Raw genomic sequence first — 19946 nt, forward strand, 5'->3', positions numbered from 1 at the left:
GCCATCTCAGTGAGATGTGTACAGAATAAAAGGTTAAAGTATAGAAACTTTAACTATGCTGCAGATAGTGCTGCATAATAATCCTGTACAGTGTGAATAGAATTGTCTGAAATAAGGATGTTAAAAGGTGGGCAATTGACTAATTGTGTAGTTGATAAGGGAAGGCGCTCAGTCCTGGCTTGTGCTGGGTCCAGGAGTTACTCCTGCTGCAGCTTTGCAATTTAAATTTAGCGTAGCTGGACGCTTACGTGCAAGATAGCGTCCAGACTGCCTGGACAATGCTATCTTTTTCGACGCTCTCTTGCACGTGAAGTTTTTTCGGAAGATCTCTTCCAAAAAAAGCTTCTTGCACTAGAAGACTGTAGCCTAGACAGAGCCTTACAGCCCTAGTCTGAACTACAACTCTTTATCACCCTAATTGCAAATAATATAAAGCTTTACACCTTTTGATACTAGTAAAACAGGTGCAGAGCTTTGCCTCTTTGTTCCACTATGAGCATAGGTTTTTGTAGAAGCCACCTTTAAACATAAAATGTATTTCTCTATTGTGCTCTGTCTTTACCAGAGCAAGATTAATTTTAACAGTAATAAAAATATTGCTATAGATTTGCATGGCCTTTTATGGAAAATGAAAAGACAGGTCCCTGTCTCAGAGCTTTTAATCTTAATAGTCTGATCCTGCAACTTGAGCATTTACTTATATGGAGCTCTATGTGGGTGCAAAGTGTCTGTCTATGCATAAGGATCAGAATATGAATTACTCATGAATTTATACTGAGAATCTGGTTTCCGTATGTGGTAATATTGGTCTATTAAATTAAGGGCACCTATTTTGACATGTATTTTGTTTTTAAATTTAAAAAATACTACTTTGGCATACGTAACATTGAAAAACTCTGTGTATTTATTTGTATTGTTCCTGATAAGTAATACTTTATTTTCCTTTGGCCATCAGCTTTGTAGTTTTCCCATTGTGAACTCACTTGGAGCAACATACAAATGATAGAGTGCTTGAAACCTGGAGCTACGTGCTATTTTTATATTTCTAGTATAACTGATTACTGGTAAATGCTTGTTTTTAGTATGCTGTTGATTCTTAGTCCAAAACAGGAAACCCTTCTTTGTCTGTGTATTGGGGCTGGTAAGAATTTTTAGTGTTGTGCAGAAACTCTCTCATGGTACTCTGAGCTTTGGCTGAATCAGACCTACACACTATGTATATCGTTCTATGTTTTTAAGCGCATTTAAAAAATGAAAACATATGCATTTCTTCTATAAAACTGATGTTTGATATCCGATAAACCCTTATTGTATCCTCTAGACAAGAGAAGAAAGGAAAATGGAAGCTATTCTGCAAGCTTTTGCCAGACTAGAAAAAAGAGAAAAAAGAAGAGAACAGGCTTTGGAAAGAATCAGCACAGCTAAAACTGAGGTTAAATCAGAATGCAAGGAAGCCCAGATTATCAGTGACACTGAGTTTATTCAGGTAGCTATCTGTAACATAAAACGTGTATTAAATATTACCTTGTTTTAAACATTACGTTTGGAATTCAAAATACATTTTTAAATCTAAAACTTGTGAAATCTTAATTCCATATTTTGATTTTTAGATTTGACTTCAGATTTTAGTAAAACTTGAAGAGCTTTGACATGACTTGGTGTGTTTTTTTTAAATTTTTCAACGTTAGATAAATTAGTACAGCCATAGTGGAAGAACAGCAGTTAAATTAAGGGAGTTTAATACACAAAAAGCTACTTGAAGATTGCACTGGCTATTATTTAGAGTTCAAAACTGACACAGTGCACTCTAATCCTAACTCCAAGAGTTTTGTAAGGCTTAGTTTATGTCTGATACATTTGGTATGTTACAAAGAGAAAGTGAAATTTATTAAATATCATGAATGCCATTGTAGTGTTTGGATTTTACATATAACTTTGTCAGGTATAAGTAAAATAAAAACTTACAATTTATGGAATGTGCTGTTTGTAACAGCCATAGTTAAAAGCATTAATAAAAAATGGGAAATAACTTTCCTTGCTGAAGAGTACTGTATTCTGTGTATTAAATATTTTTTTGCCTTACTATGCAGATACTATAACAGAGACAAGGAAAGTCCAAAATATTCACAGTTAACATATTTAAGAGTATGTAGTACCAAAGGTGTGTGCTGGGGCATTACAGACAAATAAGGGAGAAAGGTCTATGCCTTGAAAGAGATTTATGATATAAATAGATTAATTATAGACCAAGGTAGTTAGAGATAGGGATGTGAAGGACTAGTCGACTGTCCGATTAGTCAACTAGCATGTCAAGTCTTCGGTAAGAATTTGCTTGTCACTTCCCCTCCCATTTGCTGCTTCTATCAGAAAGAGGCAGCAAGGGGAGTGGGGATGAGGAGGGAGTACTTCAAAGTGGCAGCACTGCTTGAAGCCTGGGCCAGACCCCAGGCTCCATGTGACACTATCGCTTTGAAATGCTGCATGCAACCCATGATCAGCTGGGGACTCCCCTGCTAACTCTGGGCTTCATGTGGTGCTGTTACTTTGAAAAGCTGTGGGGTGCCTAGCGTCATGCTTCTCCCAGCATTTCAAAGTGGCAGTGCTACATGGAGACTGGCGTCTGCAGGGGACTCCCCAGCAGACTCCAGGCGGTACTTTCACCTTTGAAGTGTAGCTTCAAAGGCAGAATCGCCCTATCGACTAATGGAATGGTCAATGAAAAATGCATCCACTATTCGATTAGTCATTTAGTCACTATTTAACATTCTTAGTTAGAGAATGTCATAAAGTTCACCATAGGAATTTCCAAGTCAATAACACCAGTAGCTCTTCCACTTCGGATTCCTGGTAGACAGTGGCTAGTGCCTGATGCTTCATATAAACATGCAACAAACGTCATGCATGTATGTTTGCAGTGTAAGAGGATATAGGCATTAAATATTTCCATTGTAAAGCCAGGAACTAGGTTTATAGATCTTTACACCTCTAAGAATGAAGGAATCAATCTTGTTTTGTTTTTAGTCATGTATGTAACTACTTTAACTGCTGTATCTTGCACCAGGAATCAGCAAAAGAGGAAACTGCCACCAAGCCAACCCCTGCCAAAGTTAATAGAGCTAAACAAAGGAAAAGTTTCTCTCGGAGCAGAACACATATTGGACAGCAGCGTAGACGACACAGAACTGTCAGCACATGTTCAGATATCCAGCCATCTTCTCCAGATGTGGAAGTCGCTTCACAACAGAATGAAACTGAGAACACTGCACTTGCAACTGAGCCTGAAACAGAAACTGCTGTTGCAGAAATAGTCACTGAAACAGAAGCTCCAGCACTTAATAAATACCCTGCTAAGTATCCTAAAACAAAGAAGGTATGTCTGTCTATAAAAAAGAACATCTATAAACAGAGGCACATTAATGAAAAACAGAATTTTAAAAAAAAGCACTGTGTATATAAATAAGCACAAATTTTGTACTGTGCAACTGCTTGACTTTTCTGACATGAATGTCATAGATTTTGGCATGTTCACTGTTGGTAATGTAAGGGACTAAAATAGTTAATGGTACTCTACAACAGTTTGGATTTTCAGAACTTCTGAACTACGTTTTGCAGAATAATTTAGATAGTCTTATTTCTATGGTTTAACTTGTTTTTAATGTTAACTGTTTATACCCAGGATGATTTGATTTATTGACTTTTCCTTTTGCTGAGAAGGCTGGGTTTCAGGTTGGTTAAATTTAAAAGATCTCAAGAACAATTAAAAACTTGAAAATAATAGAAGTAATGTTCAAAGAAACTTCCATTTTTAACATAAGCATATTGCATATAACTTGTAAAGTGTTTCAATCTTCTCTATCCTTGTGCAGCATAATCAAAATGTAAAGTGTTTTTTTGTTTGTTTGGTTTTTTTTTTAAATAATTAAGCTCCTTTTTTTTCAGTTTAACGGAAAAATTCCCAGGTTTTACAAAAGGTTATGTTCATTTTTTTTTCAAATACATAAAAAATATATTATTGCGTTAGGAAAACACAATACATTTGATGAGATATATGTATTACAATAATACATTAGTTTGTGCTTATATGCAAAGCTACCTGTTGAAATAAGGAAATCAGCCTAGAGATAAAATAAACAGGCCAATGGGTGCTCTGAAATGCATGCACATCTGAATCTGCTGATGAATCACACCCACAGTGTACACATTTGAAGCTGTTAGCAGATGATGTTTTAAAGATCTTACACATTAAAAAGGGAAGAAAATAAAGCATGCATTTCAGAACACATGAGAATATTTAAAAGTTTTTAAAAAAAGGATGAAGTTGAATGTATGAGCTTCAGATGGTAAGGCTCAATTATTAAATGTGAACAAAGGTGAAAGAAAGCCGGTGCACTAGTAGGAGACTGGCCAGCTGTGGGTGGGGCTTTTGATGTTGCTGGCACCCTAGGGAATGCGGTCACAGCACACCCAGGCTCTAAGTACTAGTGCTCGGGTGGCTGGACAGCACGGCAGCCACTCTTTCATCTCTCCCCCACACACTCCAACCCCCTACTAGGGGTGTTTAATCAACTATTTAATAACCGATATTTATCTCATGAATTCTTATTGGTTACCCAACTATTCTATAGTCCATGGGGTTGAGGCTGGCAGCCTGTGCTCTCTGGCCTCACTCCTAAGGAGCCCCCTGCCGCTGTATCAGAAGCAGCAGTGCAGAGTGCCAGGTAGGAGCTGGTCCGCGAACCGAGCCAGTTTAAAAACGAGGTCTCTTCATAGACCTGTTTCCTGACCGGAGGTGGGGCTGAGTTCCCAGACCTGTCGCAAGCTGAAACTCAGCTGGGTAGCCTGCCTGTCTGACTCCTAATACGCTTTAAATGCAAAGCTTCAGCAGGGGTAGGACCTGGACCTGGCATGAGCCAGGACTGAGACAGGCTACTGGCCTGCCTGCTAAAAAAGTTACTGGGCGTAGGGGGAGTGGGAGGGATGCATGTAGCTTTTGCTACACTATTACCTCTACCTACCCTACCTTGAGCACACTCACAATCCCCTAGGTTAGGTTTTGTTTTTTACAGGAGGAGGGAAGAGGGGAATATATTCAAAGCAGAACAGTGAAAATAAATTAAGCTGAAGAATGGATGGTAATGAAATCTGATAATGAAGATCTGTACATGTTAAATTATTATAGTGATTTAAATAAAAGCATTTTCCTCATGCTTAGTGGCTTAAAGTGCCAGGCATAAATCCTGAAATATACTCTTGAATCAAAATCTGTATCAGGGTGGCCAACCCCTTCCAGACAAAGAGCCAAAATAGTGGTGGATACAGCACAAAGAGCTTAGGGAAAGATGCTGAGGGAAAAAACCGCTTCCCCTTTAAGAGCCATATGTAGCCCAAGCAGGCTTCCTTTGGCCGCAGCGTCAGATGTCGGCGCCCCAAGTGGCGCCCTGACCAGACAACGAAAAAAGGTCAGAGCAGGGGAACACGTAACAGGTGCGGGAGCCACATGCAGCCTGGAATCTGCTGGGGAGTCCCCTGCAGACGCCAGGCTCCATGTAGCACTGCCACCTCAAAATGCTGGGAGGAGCATGATGCCAGGCGCCCCACAGCTTTCCAAAGTGGCAGTGCCACATGGAGCCCAGGGTCAGCAAGGGAGCCCCCAGCTGATCCTGGGTTGCATGCAGCGTTTCAAAACGATAGTGTCACGTGGAGCCTGGAGCCCAAGAATATTCAACCTATACAACTTCACAGCAGATACTATTATTTATAGTATTTTAGCATTTGAGTCCCAGTCGTGGACCAAGACCTCATCATATTAGGTGCTGTACAAACATGGAAAAAAAAGTACAGTATTAATTAATTAGATATCTGGCATAAAATTATTCAGTAATATAAATGAAAGAACTAGCACCATCATCCTAGTTCAAAATCATGCAAATAATTCCATGTTATGAGTTTAGCAATATTTAATATCTAGATTGGGGATGGTTGTTGCATTATTTCACCAGTTATCAAAACTATGCATTGTTGTTGCAATAATCCTTAGCCTTTTATATGTATGGCCTTCTGAGTTTGCACATCTAAGTAATCATGCTAATTTTGTAACTGAATACAAATTCAGTCTTATTAGATGGGATGGGAGAATAATAGAGTAAATGAGGAATCAGTTTCCAAATTTTGATGAAATGTACATTGAACATTTGAAGTTACCAGCAATAGAAAGATAGCTTTTTGGTTAGCCTAAAATAATGATGTGATTTTAGTCTCACCTCAGTCTATTTATTTGCCGGATTATAAATAATGAAGCTTTACATGCTAGTAACAGAATCTGCTGAGAAAGCAAAACAGACCCAATATTTTAACATATAAATAGTTATCAGTAAATAAAAACTCATTCATATGCATTATGAAAAATAAAGTTCAGCATCATAAACTGATAATTTTTTTTTATCAGCTACATTATCAGTGAGAAATTACAAACTGATCTATACGTTACATTGGGGTTTACAACTTTGCAAACCAGCCAGGGAAAGCCCCAGGCACGTGACTAATACTTGGTTTACTCTAAAGCTCCACAGCAACGGAGCCTCACAGCTCCCATTGGCTGCAATTTACTGTTTCCAGCCAAAGGGAGCTGCCAGAAGCAGCGCAGGCCAGGTGGGTCCACAATCCAACTCTGAAAACCTCTGCTTTAGATGTTAGGTGGTTTACAGTCCAGAAAACTAGATATCCATTTTTTGCATGAATCAAAAAGCAAACGTGATTTACCAAAAGCAGATCGATTGAGATACTAAACCATTCTGTATGAAGCATTTTGCAATTTCTTATGTATAACTTTATACGCATTGACACTTCCCCTTTTTGTCTAGCACTTGGTCAGTGAATGGTTAAGTGAGAAGAATGAGAAGACAGGAAAGCCTATAGAGAACCCTTCAGAAAGGCCTTTGCGTATAACTACAGATCCTGAAGTTCTGGCTACACAACTGAATTCTTTACCAGGCCTCACTTACAGTCCACATGTGTATTCTACTCCTAAGCACTATATTCGTTTTACTTCACCATTCCTTTCAGAAAAAAAAAGGAGAAAAGAACCCATGGAAAACATTACTGGCTCTTGCAAGAAGGTAATTAATCCTTTGACTTAACTTGGCTTTGAAACCAAAGGAAAATTGCATGTTTCTGTTGGTTTTCTTTTTCTCTCAACTTCCTCTCATTTAATCGCAATTCTTTGTAAGCATAATCCTGTGTTGGAACTTGCAGTGTTTGGAACAAATTTCTTTCTTTTTATGACAGCGTTGGTTGAAACAAGCTTTAGAAGAAGAAAACTCAACAATGATAGACAGATTTAATTCTCCAACTCAAGAAAGATCTAGGAGTCCTGTGATCAATGGTGAAAATAAAAGTCCATTATTACTGAATGACAGCTGTTCCTTACCAGGTGAAGCTTTTAACACCTAAATATTATAAGATATCTTAATCATTTGAAGTGGCTTAACATTTTTAAAATCAATGAGGAACAATGTTGTCAAACTATATGCACCCCATGTAAGCAATAAATATTCTATTGGACAATCTTCAATACATAGTGTTATACAAATTTTTCTTTTGTTCTTGGTTTATTAGAACACTTGAAATAAAGGATGAAAATAATTTGATAAACTATAGTTTACTTCAGCTAGTGTAATTGGCACATATGTTTAACAGAAAAATTACTGAGTTTTAATATTATTTAATACAAAACGAGCATATGAATCTGTGAAATGTTATAAACACACAAATAGTTTTCATTTTTGAGCTGAAGAATTTTCATAATGTAGTACCATATGTGTTTGTATCTTTGGTAATTTTTTTTGATAATTTTTCCATCATTTTATTTAACATTGAAAATTTCAGTTCTTAAATTCTGTGCAGCTTCAGTAATTTGTTAGGATTGTAATTGATTTTGGGGGGGTTTAACACTTTTCATGAGAGGCATATCTTTAATTTGCTTGCTGACTGATTTAATGCATTGTATTTATAATTTTATTGCATTCTTATGTCTTTACAAAATGAGGAAGAATGACTATTGGATTAGCAACTATTATTTCCTAGTCTTTTTTTTTTTCTATTTAACATATAGATCTAACAACACCATTAAAAAAACGAAGACTCTATCAGCTGTTGGATTGTGCTTATTCAGAAACCTCCACACCTATTCCTTCTCCATATGCAACACCAACTCATGGTGATATCACTGCCACAGACCCATCATTGTTTGCTACTCCTCCTAGGATAAAAGCAGAAGATGAAACTTGTAAGAATGGTTACAAACCCATATATTCACCAGTTACTCCTGTGACTCCATGTGTACATGGAAATGCCATGCACTTTGAGGTGAGATTTTCAGATGAACGAGAATGTATATTTTTCCCCCCAACATCTTTATAAATTAAACACCAGGCTTATCAGACTCAGTTTTTAGTCAATGAACATAAGATCTTATTTACATGGAATTTGAAAGTGCACCAAAGTGCTCTATATATTTCCTATTTGGATCCTGCTGGCCTGCTTTAAAAGGTACTTGGCACACTCTAAAAACCAAAACTAACAGATTACCTTTATAAAATCACATCCTTCTGGCATGTTTTGCCAATGCCATGTAGATAAAACTGAAATTGCTCATTAGGACTATACCATACGTTACATTTAAAGGCCCTGGTTCATCAATCAAAACCACTTGGGCAAATTTTTAGTCTTGTAGTGAGTCCCCTTGACTTGAGTTGGTCTTCTCTGGGCACATTCATTTGCACAAATCTTACTGCACAGTCATGACCTCTAAAACTTGCATTGTCGTCAACAAGATCGGGATATTTGTTTACATTCAAAATCTTAAAAGAATGAAGGCTCAACAGTTCTAAAGCAAATATATGCTTTTCTATGTGTTGCATTATACTATATAATTAATAGCCTGGTAACTTTTGTGACAGTAACAGAAAAACATACAACAGTTACTGAACAGTTCCTTTTTTGCCATGAAATTGAAACAAAATCACGTTTTATACTAATTTGAGAAATGGAAACTTAAGGTGTCCAATTCTTATTTCTCATAATCTTTACGCCAGGGTAAGATTGAACTTGAATCTTACTAATTTTTTTATTTGTGCAGAATATTTCCTCACCCGACAGTTCCCCAGAAATTAAGAGGAGAGCTTACTGTCAAGAGGTAAGAATCTTTGTAAGAAACTGTAGAAAAGTACATCTTCATTAGCACAAAAACTAGTAAATTGGTGGGAATGTGACAGTAATTTTTCTTCCAGCTCAGGTTGTCCAGTTCTGCACATTTCCCGTTTTTCTCTTTGTCCTTTCCCCTTCCTATGTTCCTCCTCATTTATCCTTTTTTGATCCTTTCATATTTTCCCACTTCCCTTCCATTTCCACATTCTTTATAGACTACAGGCACAAAGAGCAATATGATCCATACCTTTGAGAAGGCCTAAATGAAGTTTCTTCCAGAAAAAGACTATCACAATTAATGTGTTTTTCTGTAGATTACCAGCAACAAAATGTAAGAGTTAAAGTTGATGAAATATTAATCCTCATGCGTAATTAACTAGTACTAATATTAAAAAAATCCAAAACCCTAAGCACCAAAATGTCTAGAAATGATCAGTGATGGTTATTTATACATTCTAATATTATGTGTTACATATTCAGCTAAAGGCAGTTTAAGATTCACCTTGCATAGTCTAATCAGAGCTTTAAGAATTACTCAACATATACCTCAATGTGTGTAAAAATTTTTCATTGGTATGTTAAATCCATCTTGTAGATTAAAATTAACGTGATTGTCAAATTTTTAGTTGAACTGTAATGCTCATTTAAACAAGTATGCCATATTTTAACTGGCTATTTTTAGACACTGGGTTTGTATAATTTTAATTATGCACCTAATTTTTACATAAGGTGGTATTATGTGTCTGACTTAGATTTGAATTAATGAAGCTTTTGGTTTGGAATCCTATAAAAATACAAAATAGAAACTTAAGAAAGTGAAGCGTTAGCACAGAAGAAGTTTCCTTTTTCAAAAGATTCTGCAAACCTCAAAAAATGAGGTTGACAGGATTTTTCAAAAAAGGATTCCATTTTCGAAAACTGCATCTAGACTGCGGTTTTACTTTAGAAATAGCATTTTTATGAAAGAGCGCCATGACGCAATTATGCAAATGAAGCACGGGAAAGTCAAATCCCAGCTTCATTTGCAATTTTGAAGTGCTTAATTCACATCCCTCTGTCGAAAGAGGGATGCAGTCTAGACGTACCCTAAGTGGTCTAACTCTGATTTAGAACATTTGTTTCCATAGCTAAAAGGGATTTAATTCTGCTTTAAGGATGCAGTCACTAATGAAGCCTCGATTATATTACATGTAGTAGTATAAGAAGAGAAGTTATATTGTGGGGAAAAAAACGTCTATATCTATGTACTTTTTTTTCATGCAGGGATATGACAGATCATCCACAGTACTAGCACTAAATTCTTTCAGAAATTCCAGTCTGACAGAAATGGGCCTGCAAGAAATAAAGACTATTGGATATTCTAGTCCAAGAAATAGGACTGATGTCACAAGGCAGTGCACTGGAGAAAAGGAATCTCTATCAGACCTCCAGTTGGGACTCGAAGTAATTGAGCAAAGTACACTGCATAAAAACTTGGAAGCCCCTTCACACGACAGGACTGATTCTAACAGCCACCTAGAAACTGCTCACTGTGGACGGGGTACGATTTACTCTACATGGGTAAAAAGCCCAGACAGGACAGGTGTAAATTTTTCAATGAATTCTAATTTAAGGGACTTAACACCTTCACATCAGTTGGAAGTAGGAGGTGGATTCAGAATAAGTGAATCAAAGTGCCTGATTCAAGATGATGCAAGAGGCATGTTTATGGAAGCATCTGTTTTCTGTACTTCAGAAGATGGAATTGCATCTGGCTTTGGAAGGACTGTCAATAACGACATCTTGATGGATGGAAATTGCACGCCCCAGAATCCTCCACAAAAGAAAAAGGTTACAACTTTAAGCATCATTCATGATTTATTTTATATAGCCCAGTACATGCATAGCTGTTGAGAATAATTAGTTATAATAAAAATTTTATTGATCAGTTTTTACAGGAATTACAATGCAGATATTATTTTAATTATATGATTATCAAATTCTTTTTAAAAAGGAACTTCTGCTTTTCAGATATGAAAATCATATGTTACAAACAAAGCAACACAGTACTTGTTTATTAAAATGAACTTTTAAAAATCTAGTCTACATTTCACTACTTAATCCATTCTTGGCTTGGATAACGAAATCAATTGACAATAATTGTTATACTTGAAGACTTTTAGTGTGGCAATTACTTCAAGGGAATGTAATTCATAGAAACTTGTGTTGGTTTTAGGTTTTATAAAAAGTGTACATTTTAGAAAATTTAGCTTTTGAGCTAAATTTTAAATCGACAATATTAACTAACGCTACTCCTTTAAATTAGAAAGAAAACTTAAATAAAACTGTTTCAGTGCATTTAGGTCATGCATGCCTACAGGCCTATTTGCACCTATCAGTCATTATCTGCTTTAAAAGTCTTTACTAAATAGTACTGGGTTCAGTTATAGCCCTTCTCCTTACAGAATGGGGAACAGTAATACTGTCGACCTGCCAAAAATTCTGACCCTATAGTCTAGATGTCCTCCTCCTTTTTCAAACTTTTTGTGGCAGTGATGGAACAGGGTTTTTCCCCTTTTCTCTGTACCTGTTCATTTAACCACTGTAACATAGTACATCAGCTCAGGAAAAGGAAATCCAAATCCAGGCTGTCTGTGATTGTGAGATACATCTGCAGCTAGATGCTGAAGGCAAGCTATGTTCTCATTCTGCTTGGGAAAGGGACTCTTGACACTGAGGCTATGTAGACTGCAGAGAAAAGTCGGAAAAAGATACATAAATTGAAAACCGCAATTTGCATATCTTTTTTCTGCCTTTTTTTTCCCCCTTTGGAAAAACTTCCTCTTTCAGAACATCCCTTATTCCTCAATACAGTGAGGAATACAGGGATGACGAAAGAATGCATCCGCTTTGTTGGAAACTGTTCCAAGTAAGCAGACACGTTCCTTGGATGCGGCAGAGCTTTTCCGAGATACCAGAGGTACCCTGGAAAAGCCCTGCAGTGTAGACATAGCCTGGTAGAAATGTATGACACTGCAGCTCCTTTTCCTTCTAAAGCACCTTGGAAAATGAAGGGAAGGAACCTGATCTCAGTTAAGCTATAAACTCCTACAATTACTCTGCCATTCCACCCACATCTAATGCTTAAGTGAGCCTTATTATCTTTACATCCAGGCATAACCATCTAGACAACAAATGGATTTTGCTATTCCATCCACAGTCTTAGAATGAGTGTTATCAGTGAGAAGTCAGCATTAAGTTGTTGAGAAATGTTCTCAATTAATGTAGTGTAGGGTTATAGCTAAAATACGAGTTATTCATCTCTCCTGATGAGAGAGAAAACGGAGTTTCATACGCAAGAGAAATTTCCAAGAAAAGCAGACAGAGTTGCAGCTCAGTTTGGAGGGGGGCAGGGGAGTGGGCCAGAGGCAAAGAAATTGTAGGTCTAAAGAAGTATGAAGAGCACAAAAAGAAATAACAGAAAGCAGATTTCTTTTTCTGTATTAAGAAAAAGAGGAATTCTTAGAAACTGAAGAGGAGCATACTAAGAGAAAATTGTAGGAAAATCTTTTCCAGTAAATTTGAAACCACAAGGAGAAAAATAATTACCAAACTGAAACAGATAGAAGATCAATTGTGTAGAAGCATACTGACAGAATTCAAGTTAAATACCTTCTGAGATCGAATTCGTTACAGGTGTGTACATGTTCAGTATCACTGTGACAGCCTTAGAGATTCCAGACATTGGCAACAGGGTCAGCAGTGTGCACAATCCTAAATTTTACCAAGTGCAGACGCCCAAGGATAGTATAGACTGAAGTGGCATTAGCAAAGACATGATTTATCCCCTCTGTTAGGGGAAGTTCTTCCTAAAGGAATGTTTAAAGAAACTAAGATGTCAAATATTAAAGCAGCCAGTATATAGTGGCTTTATCCATTGTGTACTTCATGAAATGGAACCATGCCCTCCAGATCACACCAGCCCAAAAGAAAATCCTTAGATGTTTGTATGATATAAACTTTAATGGCCTCTGTTTCTTTGGATACATTGCATTTTTTGCAAAGGCTTTTGGCCTTTAACACATTGCCATATTCAGTATTTAGCTGTACACTTGAATTGCAAATGACTATTCCAAATGTACAGGTTTTCTAATACCTATATGGAAATTAAAATCTAAGGACAGAATCAGATAATGAGCATGATTAAATGCTTTGCTTTGCCCTGCCTCACTGTCTGCAAACCCCACAATCATGTAAAATAAGTAAGTGGAATTTAGATTCTCATTTTGTTTAAAGCAGTCCTTTAAAAACAGACATAGTTCGACTTTTGTACAAGATGATTATGGAGTAGAGAACCTCAATAATCATCAATATACTCCGCATGAGAACAGCAGAAATGGCTTCTGTACATAATTGGGCTATCATCTCCCAGTATGGCACAGTTCCCCCACAGCCAGAGGGTTTCTGGAGATGGTGAAAAATTACTTTGGAAAGTAAATCACTAGTACACCATCTCTTATATTCATACTTCATTTAACAATATTTGATTGATTATTTAATTGAGATCCTAGTTCCTTGGAGTAAGAGCAATGTAACTGATGTCAGATCAAGATCAATTCTTGAGGGTATACTCCATATTCTTGATCAGGAAGAAAAGGTCAGAAGTATATTATGTTCTAGACCTGATGGAATCACAACATGTAAGAAAATTTGCTTTTCTGGACTGAGACCCTATGCCTGTTAGTTATTGTAATATTGCAGCCATCTCTATTACCATAGTATATGAGTAGCTCTGTCTTTAATATGCTTCTCCTCTCATTACTCCTTGTGGTAGGGAGATCATATTTACAGATTGGGAACTGAAGCATAGACTAAGTCTGTGGTGGAGCATGTAATTAAACGGTAGCTTTGTGACTACTATTTTAGCACCTCACATTCTAAACCCTTCATATGTCTAACAAAAGTGTAATTTCAGGTATCAGTCTATGAGCTGGTGATAGTTTTCTCAGATTCACCTACACTACACAGCCACAAATGCTGTCAATACTAGGCATCTTGTATAAACTTTGTTAATGATAGTAGCTAGTCTTAAGGGCCCTGAGCATATGTACTCTTGTGTCAGTAAAGTTAATCTCGACTTTGTTCAACAAAGCAGTTCTCTTCTCTAAAGATGCTCATGAATTTAGAAATCAAATCAGAGAGCTTGTCTACGCATGAAACTTATGGAATACATAAGGGTTTGAATTTAAAGCAAAATAATATGTTCTGAAACTCCTCCTCCAGCAAACATTTATTTTGGTATAAAAGTGTCTACATATGGAATTATGCTAGAATAATTCATATATGGGCAATCCTTGAGCTAATGTGCACATACAGCAACTTGGGATGAGAGACAAACCAGTGAGGAAAGACTTAAGATCTCTTTCTCTATATACACATCATTACTAGGCGGTTTCCATTATTTGGACTTAGTGTTTTGTGTAGGCATAGTCTCATCTACACATGGGGAAGATTCAGAGATTACTGCCAAGGAATAAATCCCAATCTCTGAAAAATAAAGTGCAGAATCTATAATCATATCAGTTATGTCAGGCGCAGACTGATATCAAGTATCAGAGGGGTAGCCATGTTAGTCTGAATCTGCAAAAACAAGAAGTCCTGTGGCACCTTGTCTGATACCAATCATCCTCTGTAAAAGAGTCTCCAAAATTAATGCAAATTTTCTAAGAATTATTTTTCAACTGGTGTTGAAGTTAAAACTAAGCATACATTTTCTGGAACTCAGGGTAGTCTAGCTCTCAACTTTTCAAAGGCAGCCTTGAACTCCTACGCTGTGATACAGTTGACCAACATGACAGTAGTATTGTATACCAGTTAACAGATGAGATGTCCCATCATCCATGTAGAAGTCATTTCCTAGGCTGGCCAGAATCTCTAACCGCTGCTCTGTCAGCATTCAGTAAATCAGTAGATTTCATCCTCAGTCTTTATATTCTTTCTATAAGCAGAAGTATGAGGCCTTCACCATTGGAACAATTTCCAACCAATGTAAATGCTGAGACTACCTATCTTTCTCCAAATAAATTGACCTTGCAACACAGAGTTATGTTTACCCTACAGTATGTCAGCATAATTGATATTGCTCAGCAGTACGAATAAACTACTCCACTGTGTGACAAGTTACACCAAGATAAGCATTTGTATGAATATCCCTATGCCAGTGGGAGAGCTTCTGCCACCAAGGTAGCTATACCACCACACTTCCAGAGGTGGCTTAATTATGCCAATGGGAGAACACTCTCCCTTTGGCATAGAGAGTCTTCACCAAGCCCAGTGCAGCACTATGTAGGTAGACAAATCATTGTGAGAGAGGAGGAAGGAACTGAACTATGGACATCTTCATTAGATCTGACAAATAGAATTAGGGCTTAAGTGGGAGCTGTTGGTACTTAGCATTTTTGAAAATCAGTCATGTGTCCAGATATTTGTTCAGCACACTAATTTTAAGCCTCTATTTAAAAAAAAAATGTTGGCTATGAAGTTGTCCAGTATCTCAACAATTGTAAATCTAGATAGCTTTAGTTATCCCTCTTTCCCCCCATGGCACTATGCCAATTTATACCAGCTAAGAATTTGCCTCAATTTATCATGCATTTTCTGTTGTGACACTTTTATTCCCAAGGGTTGGGTTTTCCATAATGAACACAAAAGCATAAAGAAGTCAAATATAACTTGCACGTAAGGCTGATTTCTTAATGAATAAAAATGCAGTCCAGGCTTTAATATTGGTATTTCAGCTTTTTGTTTCTAACTCAAAAGCACACATTGAGAACAACTTTGCATAGATTTTTCTCCTAGAGAGGAAGAAGCATAAAAAGGGGGTAGGATTAGTGTTTAAAAAAAAAAATCAAACCTTTTTGCAATTATATTTTAAGGAGACTTCAGAAAGTTGTAATTATATATAAAAACTTAACGTTTCTCAATTTAAATCATGTTCTTCAGTAATGAAATCAGTTTTGACCAATAATTTTATGTAATGTATGCTGAATCGCTGTCTTTATCAAAGTACAATAAAGGGTTATTCGAAAACAATATGCATGAATTGGAATAATTCAGTTTTCATTATATAAAAGAAAAAGACAAATCAAATACAGATGTTACAAATAAAAAAATATGTAACTCCCGTATTTAACCAAGTAGCCATTTTTAATGCAAATGCATCAGGGTAAAAACAGAAAAATAAACGTTTAAAATGGCTTCCACTATCACATAATAGCTACCATTTTAAATATGCTGCAACTCCCAGGAAACCGCATTCTTGAAGTCCTCTTATTTACAGTGCACTTCCCAACAGCACAGCTTCTGCATAGCAGGATCTTCCCACACTTGCTGCCTGAGTTCCATTTTCTGCACTTTTTCCTAGGGTAGGAAAAACATGTTTCCTCTCCCTGACAGAGATTTCTCTCACTGTACTCCTGTTTCTGTTCATCAGAAACCAAACTTTATCATGATGTAAAATCTCCAGAAATGAATATCATTATTTCGACTAACTTATCTATTGTAATATTTTTAGAGACAATCACAAGGTATTTCCATTTGAGATTAAAGAAAACTGGTCAGTAGGTTAATTACTTAACAAGTGTTTGTAATGAAAAATGAGTAAACTTTTCCTCTGGTGTTTCTTCCATAGGTGTCTTTATTAGAATACCGAAAGAGACAACGAGAAGCTAGAAAAAGTGGCTCCAAGACAGAGAGCTTTTCTCTGGTTACAGTATCTCCTCATGCTGCTGGTGGAGGAAGTATAAGCAGTAACAGTGGTGCTAATGATGGGTATAACAGTGGTGAAAATGGGGAGCAAATTGATAACACTGCTAACGTATCTTTACCACTGACAGCTACTGTTTATAATACAACTCCAGAAGAAACTAGCAACAATTGTCCAACTAAAGAAGCTTCTTCCAGTGACAAAAATGAACCCGAAGTTCAATGGTAAGTGCAGATTGCAAGTTCAGAAAAAGTTTGTGTAGCCAACAGACAATTAATTGGAGAAGCAATAAACAAATTTAAAGTGGAAATACAGCAGTGTGTCAAGGAAATATTACAGATGCAATATGTTAAATTGTCAGTGCCATGAATTCTTGATAGCATACATTTATTTTATTAACAATTATATGGGGGTATTTTATAGAATCCAGTTTTGTTAGACTATAAGTTGATATTTTTAGTGTGCCATGGTGGGTTGACTTAGTTGAGATAATGGGATACCATTTTAAAATTCATAAATTATACATGTTTGAAAAGAATACTTAATCTAGATTTATTTCACCAAAATCAAAAGACTTTTTGGCTAAAAGCTTTGCTTTCAAACGAGTGTTTTAATGGGAAGTGACTAGAATGTAGGAACATATTTGGTCCTACCGTTGAAAGTTTGTACATGGAATACTGAGGACTTAAAATATTTTAAAATTAAGTATGGTGAAGGGGCATATTAGTAAATAATCATATTTAGCCTGAGTGAAACAAATCATTATTTTTTTTCCTGTAAAAAAGGCCTAGATAGATAAAATGACAGGAGGAAAGGTCAAGTTGATAACTTTATATGGAGAGTATTTTTAACTTCACTTTCTGGACAGAGCACTTAAAGCGGCTTCCCATCTACATTTGCCTTCCGAATGTTGCTAGCACAGGTAAAGGTGATCAGGTATTGTCAGCAATGGAAAGCTTACATCATATTTCCCTACTATAGAGAAGTTCTCCTAAAGCTTCAGGTAACCATGAGCTGAGAAGCTGAGCAGGAAAATCTGTCTCTGTTCAGAAGGTACTCCTGGTGCTCCTTTTGAGCAGCAAGATTCTCACAGCTGGACTTTACAAAACTTTGGGCAGATTTTTAAAAGAGTACTTTTAAAAAATTAACTTTGCAGTAGGTGGAATCATGCAGAAATTACTGTACAGTATTAGAATGCGTAGGGAAGAACCGCAAAGAAAAGCAATCAGCCAGCAAAACAGAAGATATAGGGGAAATGAAAAATTCCTTACCAATTATTTCCTTTCTTTTAGTCCTACAATTCTGGGGTGCTCTCCTCTCTCTAGAGCTTGTGGAAGTGGCTCAGAATTTTGGCACTGCCCTGTCTGGCTTTGTCCACTCTCCTCCCGCTTGCAGTCAGATGAGTTATTTCTAAGCTAGAAAACTTGCACAACATCATTAAAATATATTTCAGAGATAATGAAATAACTACATTAGACCAAGGAAGATGGTCATATGGTCACAATTCCAGTTAATAGTTTACCCCTTTGACTCCTAAACCATCCAGGGTGTGCATAATAGTGGAAGATGCTGCTAGCAGAAAGGTAATTATTGGTAAGAATTTTTCTGTTCTGCAGCCTACCATCTCCCATAATTCAGGATATCTGGGAAAGAAGCAAGCAACAAATAGATGTAGGGAGGAAAGTTTTTGTTAGGAAAGAAATACCATCCTTTTTAATAGTGAGCTCATTCAAATCTCTGAAAGAGGCCTCTGTAGAAGATAGAAAGTCCGCCTTGTAGTGCTTGCTTAATGAAAGTGCTAACTAGAGACCTTGTCACAGATTTCTACTGGATATGCTCACTTGTTACAATCAGAAGGTTGGTAAGGCTCTTATGGAGTGTGCCATGATCCCTTCTTACACAGGAACCACAACATTGTGGGCTTCCACAATGCACAGTCCAAAGCCCCATAGTGATTAAGGACTTGAAAGTTCTGAGTCCCTAGCATTTTGGGTGAAAAGGCATAAATAGGGAGCCTAATCGTCATGTGGAGTCGATGTGCTTGAAAGATTTTCAATACTCTTCTGACCATTAAGGTGTGCCATCTCTTTTCATTTGATGCTGTGATTTTGGATATAATGAAAAAAGCAAAACCTCTTGGGAAGCAAGGAAGGAGGACTTTACCTTAGGGGAAGGTATTCTGGTGTGCCGAACATCACCTTGTCCTCCTATAACATGCAGTAAGGCTCCTGTATAGATATAGCTGGAAACTCCACCATTCTCCTGGTGGATGTGACAGCTACTAATATACTAGTTATAATGGATAAATAAAATGTTGACTCTGACATCAGACACTCAAAAATACAGCTTATCAGGGTTCTCAGAACTAATAAAAGATCCCATTTTGGGAAGAGTAGCCTGATAACATATGTGACTAATAATACTGCAAGTAAGTAGAACACTACTAAGAGCGGACACCTGAGACTCAGTGGTACTGGGCTGAAGGCCTTGATCTATGCCTTCTCAGAAGTCCTGAATGGTTTGAAATCTTGGAGTTCTGGGATTTGCTCTGTGCTCTTGGCACTTTTGTTGAATTTGGACAAGATAGAGAAGTACACTTTTACTATTCATACTCTTCTAGACGAAGCAATGACTCTGGAGGAAAGACTTCAATACCCAGGCTATTAGCTGAAAGTGTATTGAGTCCAAGTGAAGAGGACCTTGTAAGAAGGGGTCCAGTCTCTGTAGAAGCTGGATGGGGAACTCCATTGACAGCTCTGTCACGTCTGAGAACCAAGGTCTCCTTGGCCAAAAAGGAGTGCTTAGCATTACTATTGTCTGTTCTCATTTCCTTTTTGAACCACCCTTGTCAGTAGTGGAAAGGGTGGAAATGCAGCGAGTATGTCTTGCAGTCATCTGTGCAATGAGGCATCTGTCCCTATGAAACTGCAGCCTGCCTCCATTGTGAAATATTTTGTCCTCTTTGTGTTTTGTATGATCCAAGAACAGTTTGACTGAA

At 37.0% G+C, this 19946-nt stretch overlaps 1 protein-coding gene across 6 annotated transcripts in view; it reads left to right on the forward strand.

Moving 5' to 3' along the window:
- KMT2E (lysine methyltransferase 2E (inactive)) overlaps nt 1-19946 on the forward strand; it is a 144975-nt gene that overhangs the window by 115513 nt on the left and 9516 nt on the right. For all 6 annotated transcript variants that reach the window (XR_012897805.1, XM_075909724.1, XM_014580821.3 and 3 more), the window contains 8 exons: nt 1322-1486; nt 3062-3370; nt 6861-7115; nt 7285-7429; nt 8111-8364; nt 9137-9193; nt 10468-11034; nt 16874-17172. Coding sequence is in view for 5 of the 6 variants with exons in the window: in XM_075909724.1 (XP_075765839.1) it covers nt 1322-1486; nt 3062-3370; nt 6861-7115; nt 7285-7429; nt 8111-8364; nt 9137-9193; nt 10468-11034; nt 16874-17172 (2051 nt within the window). In the remaining variant the exon portion in view is untranslated. The remainder of the gene's footprint in view (nt 1-1321; nt 1487-3061; nt 3371-6860; nt 7116-7284; nt 7430-8110; nt 8365-9136; nt 9194-10467; nt 11035-16873; nt 17173-19946) is intronic.

This window comes from Pelodiscus sinensis, chromosome 1 (assembly GCF_049634645.1).
Source record: "Pelodiscus sinensis isolate JC-2024 chromosome 1, ASM4963464v1, whole genome shotgun sequence".
In the NCBI taxonomy this organism is placed as follows: domain Eukaryota; kingdom Metazoa; phylum Chordata; order Testudines; family Trionychidae; genus Pelodiscus; species Pelodiscus sinensis.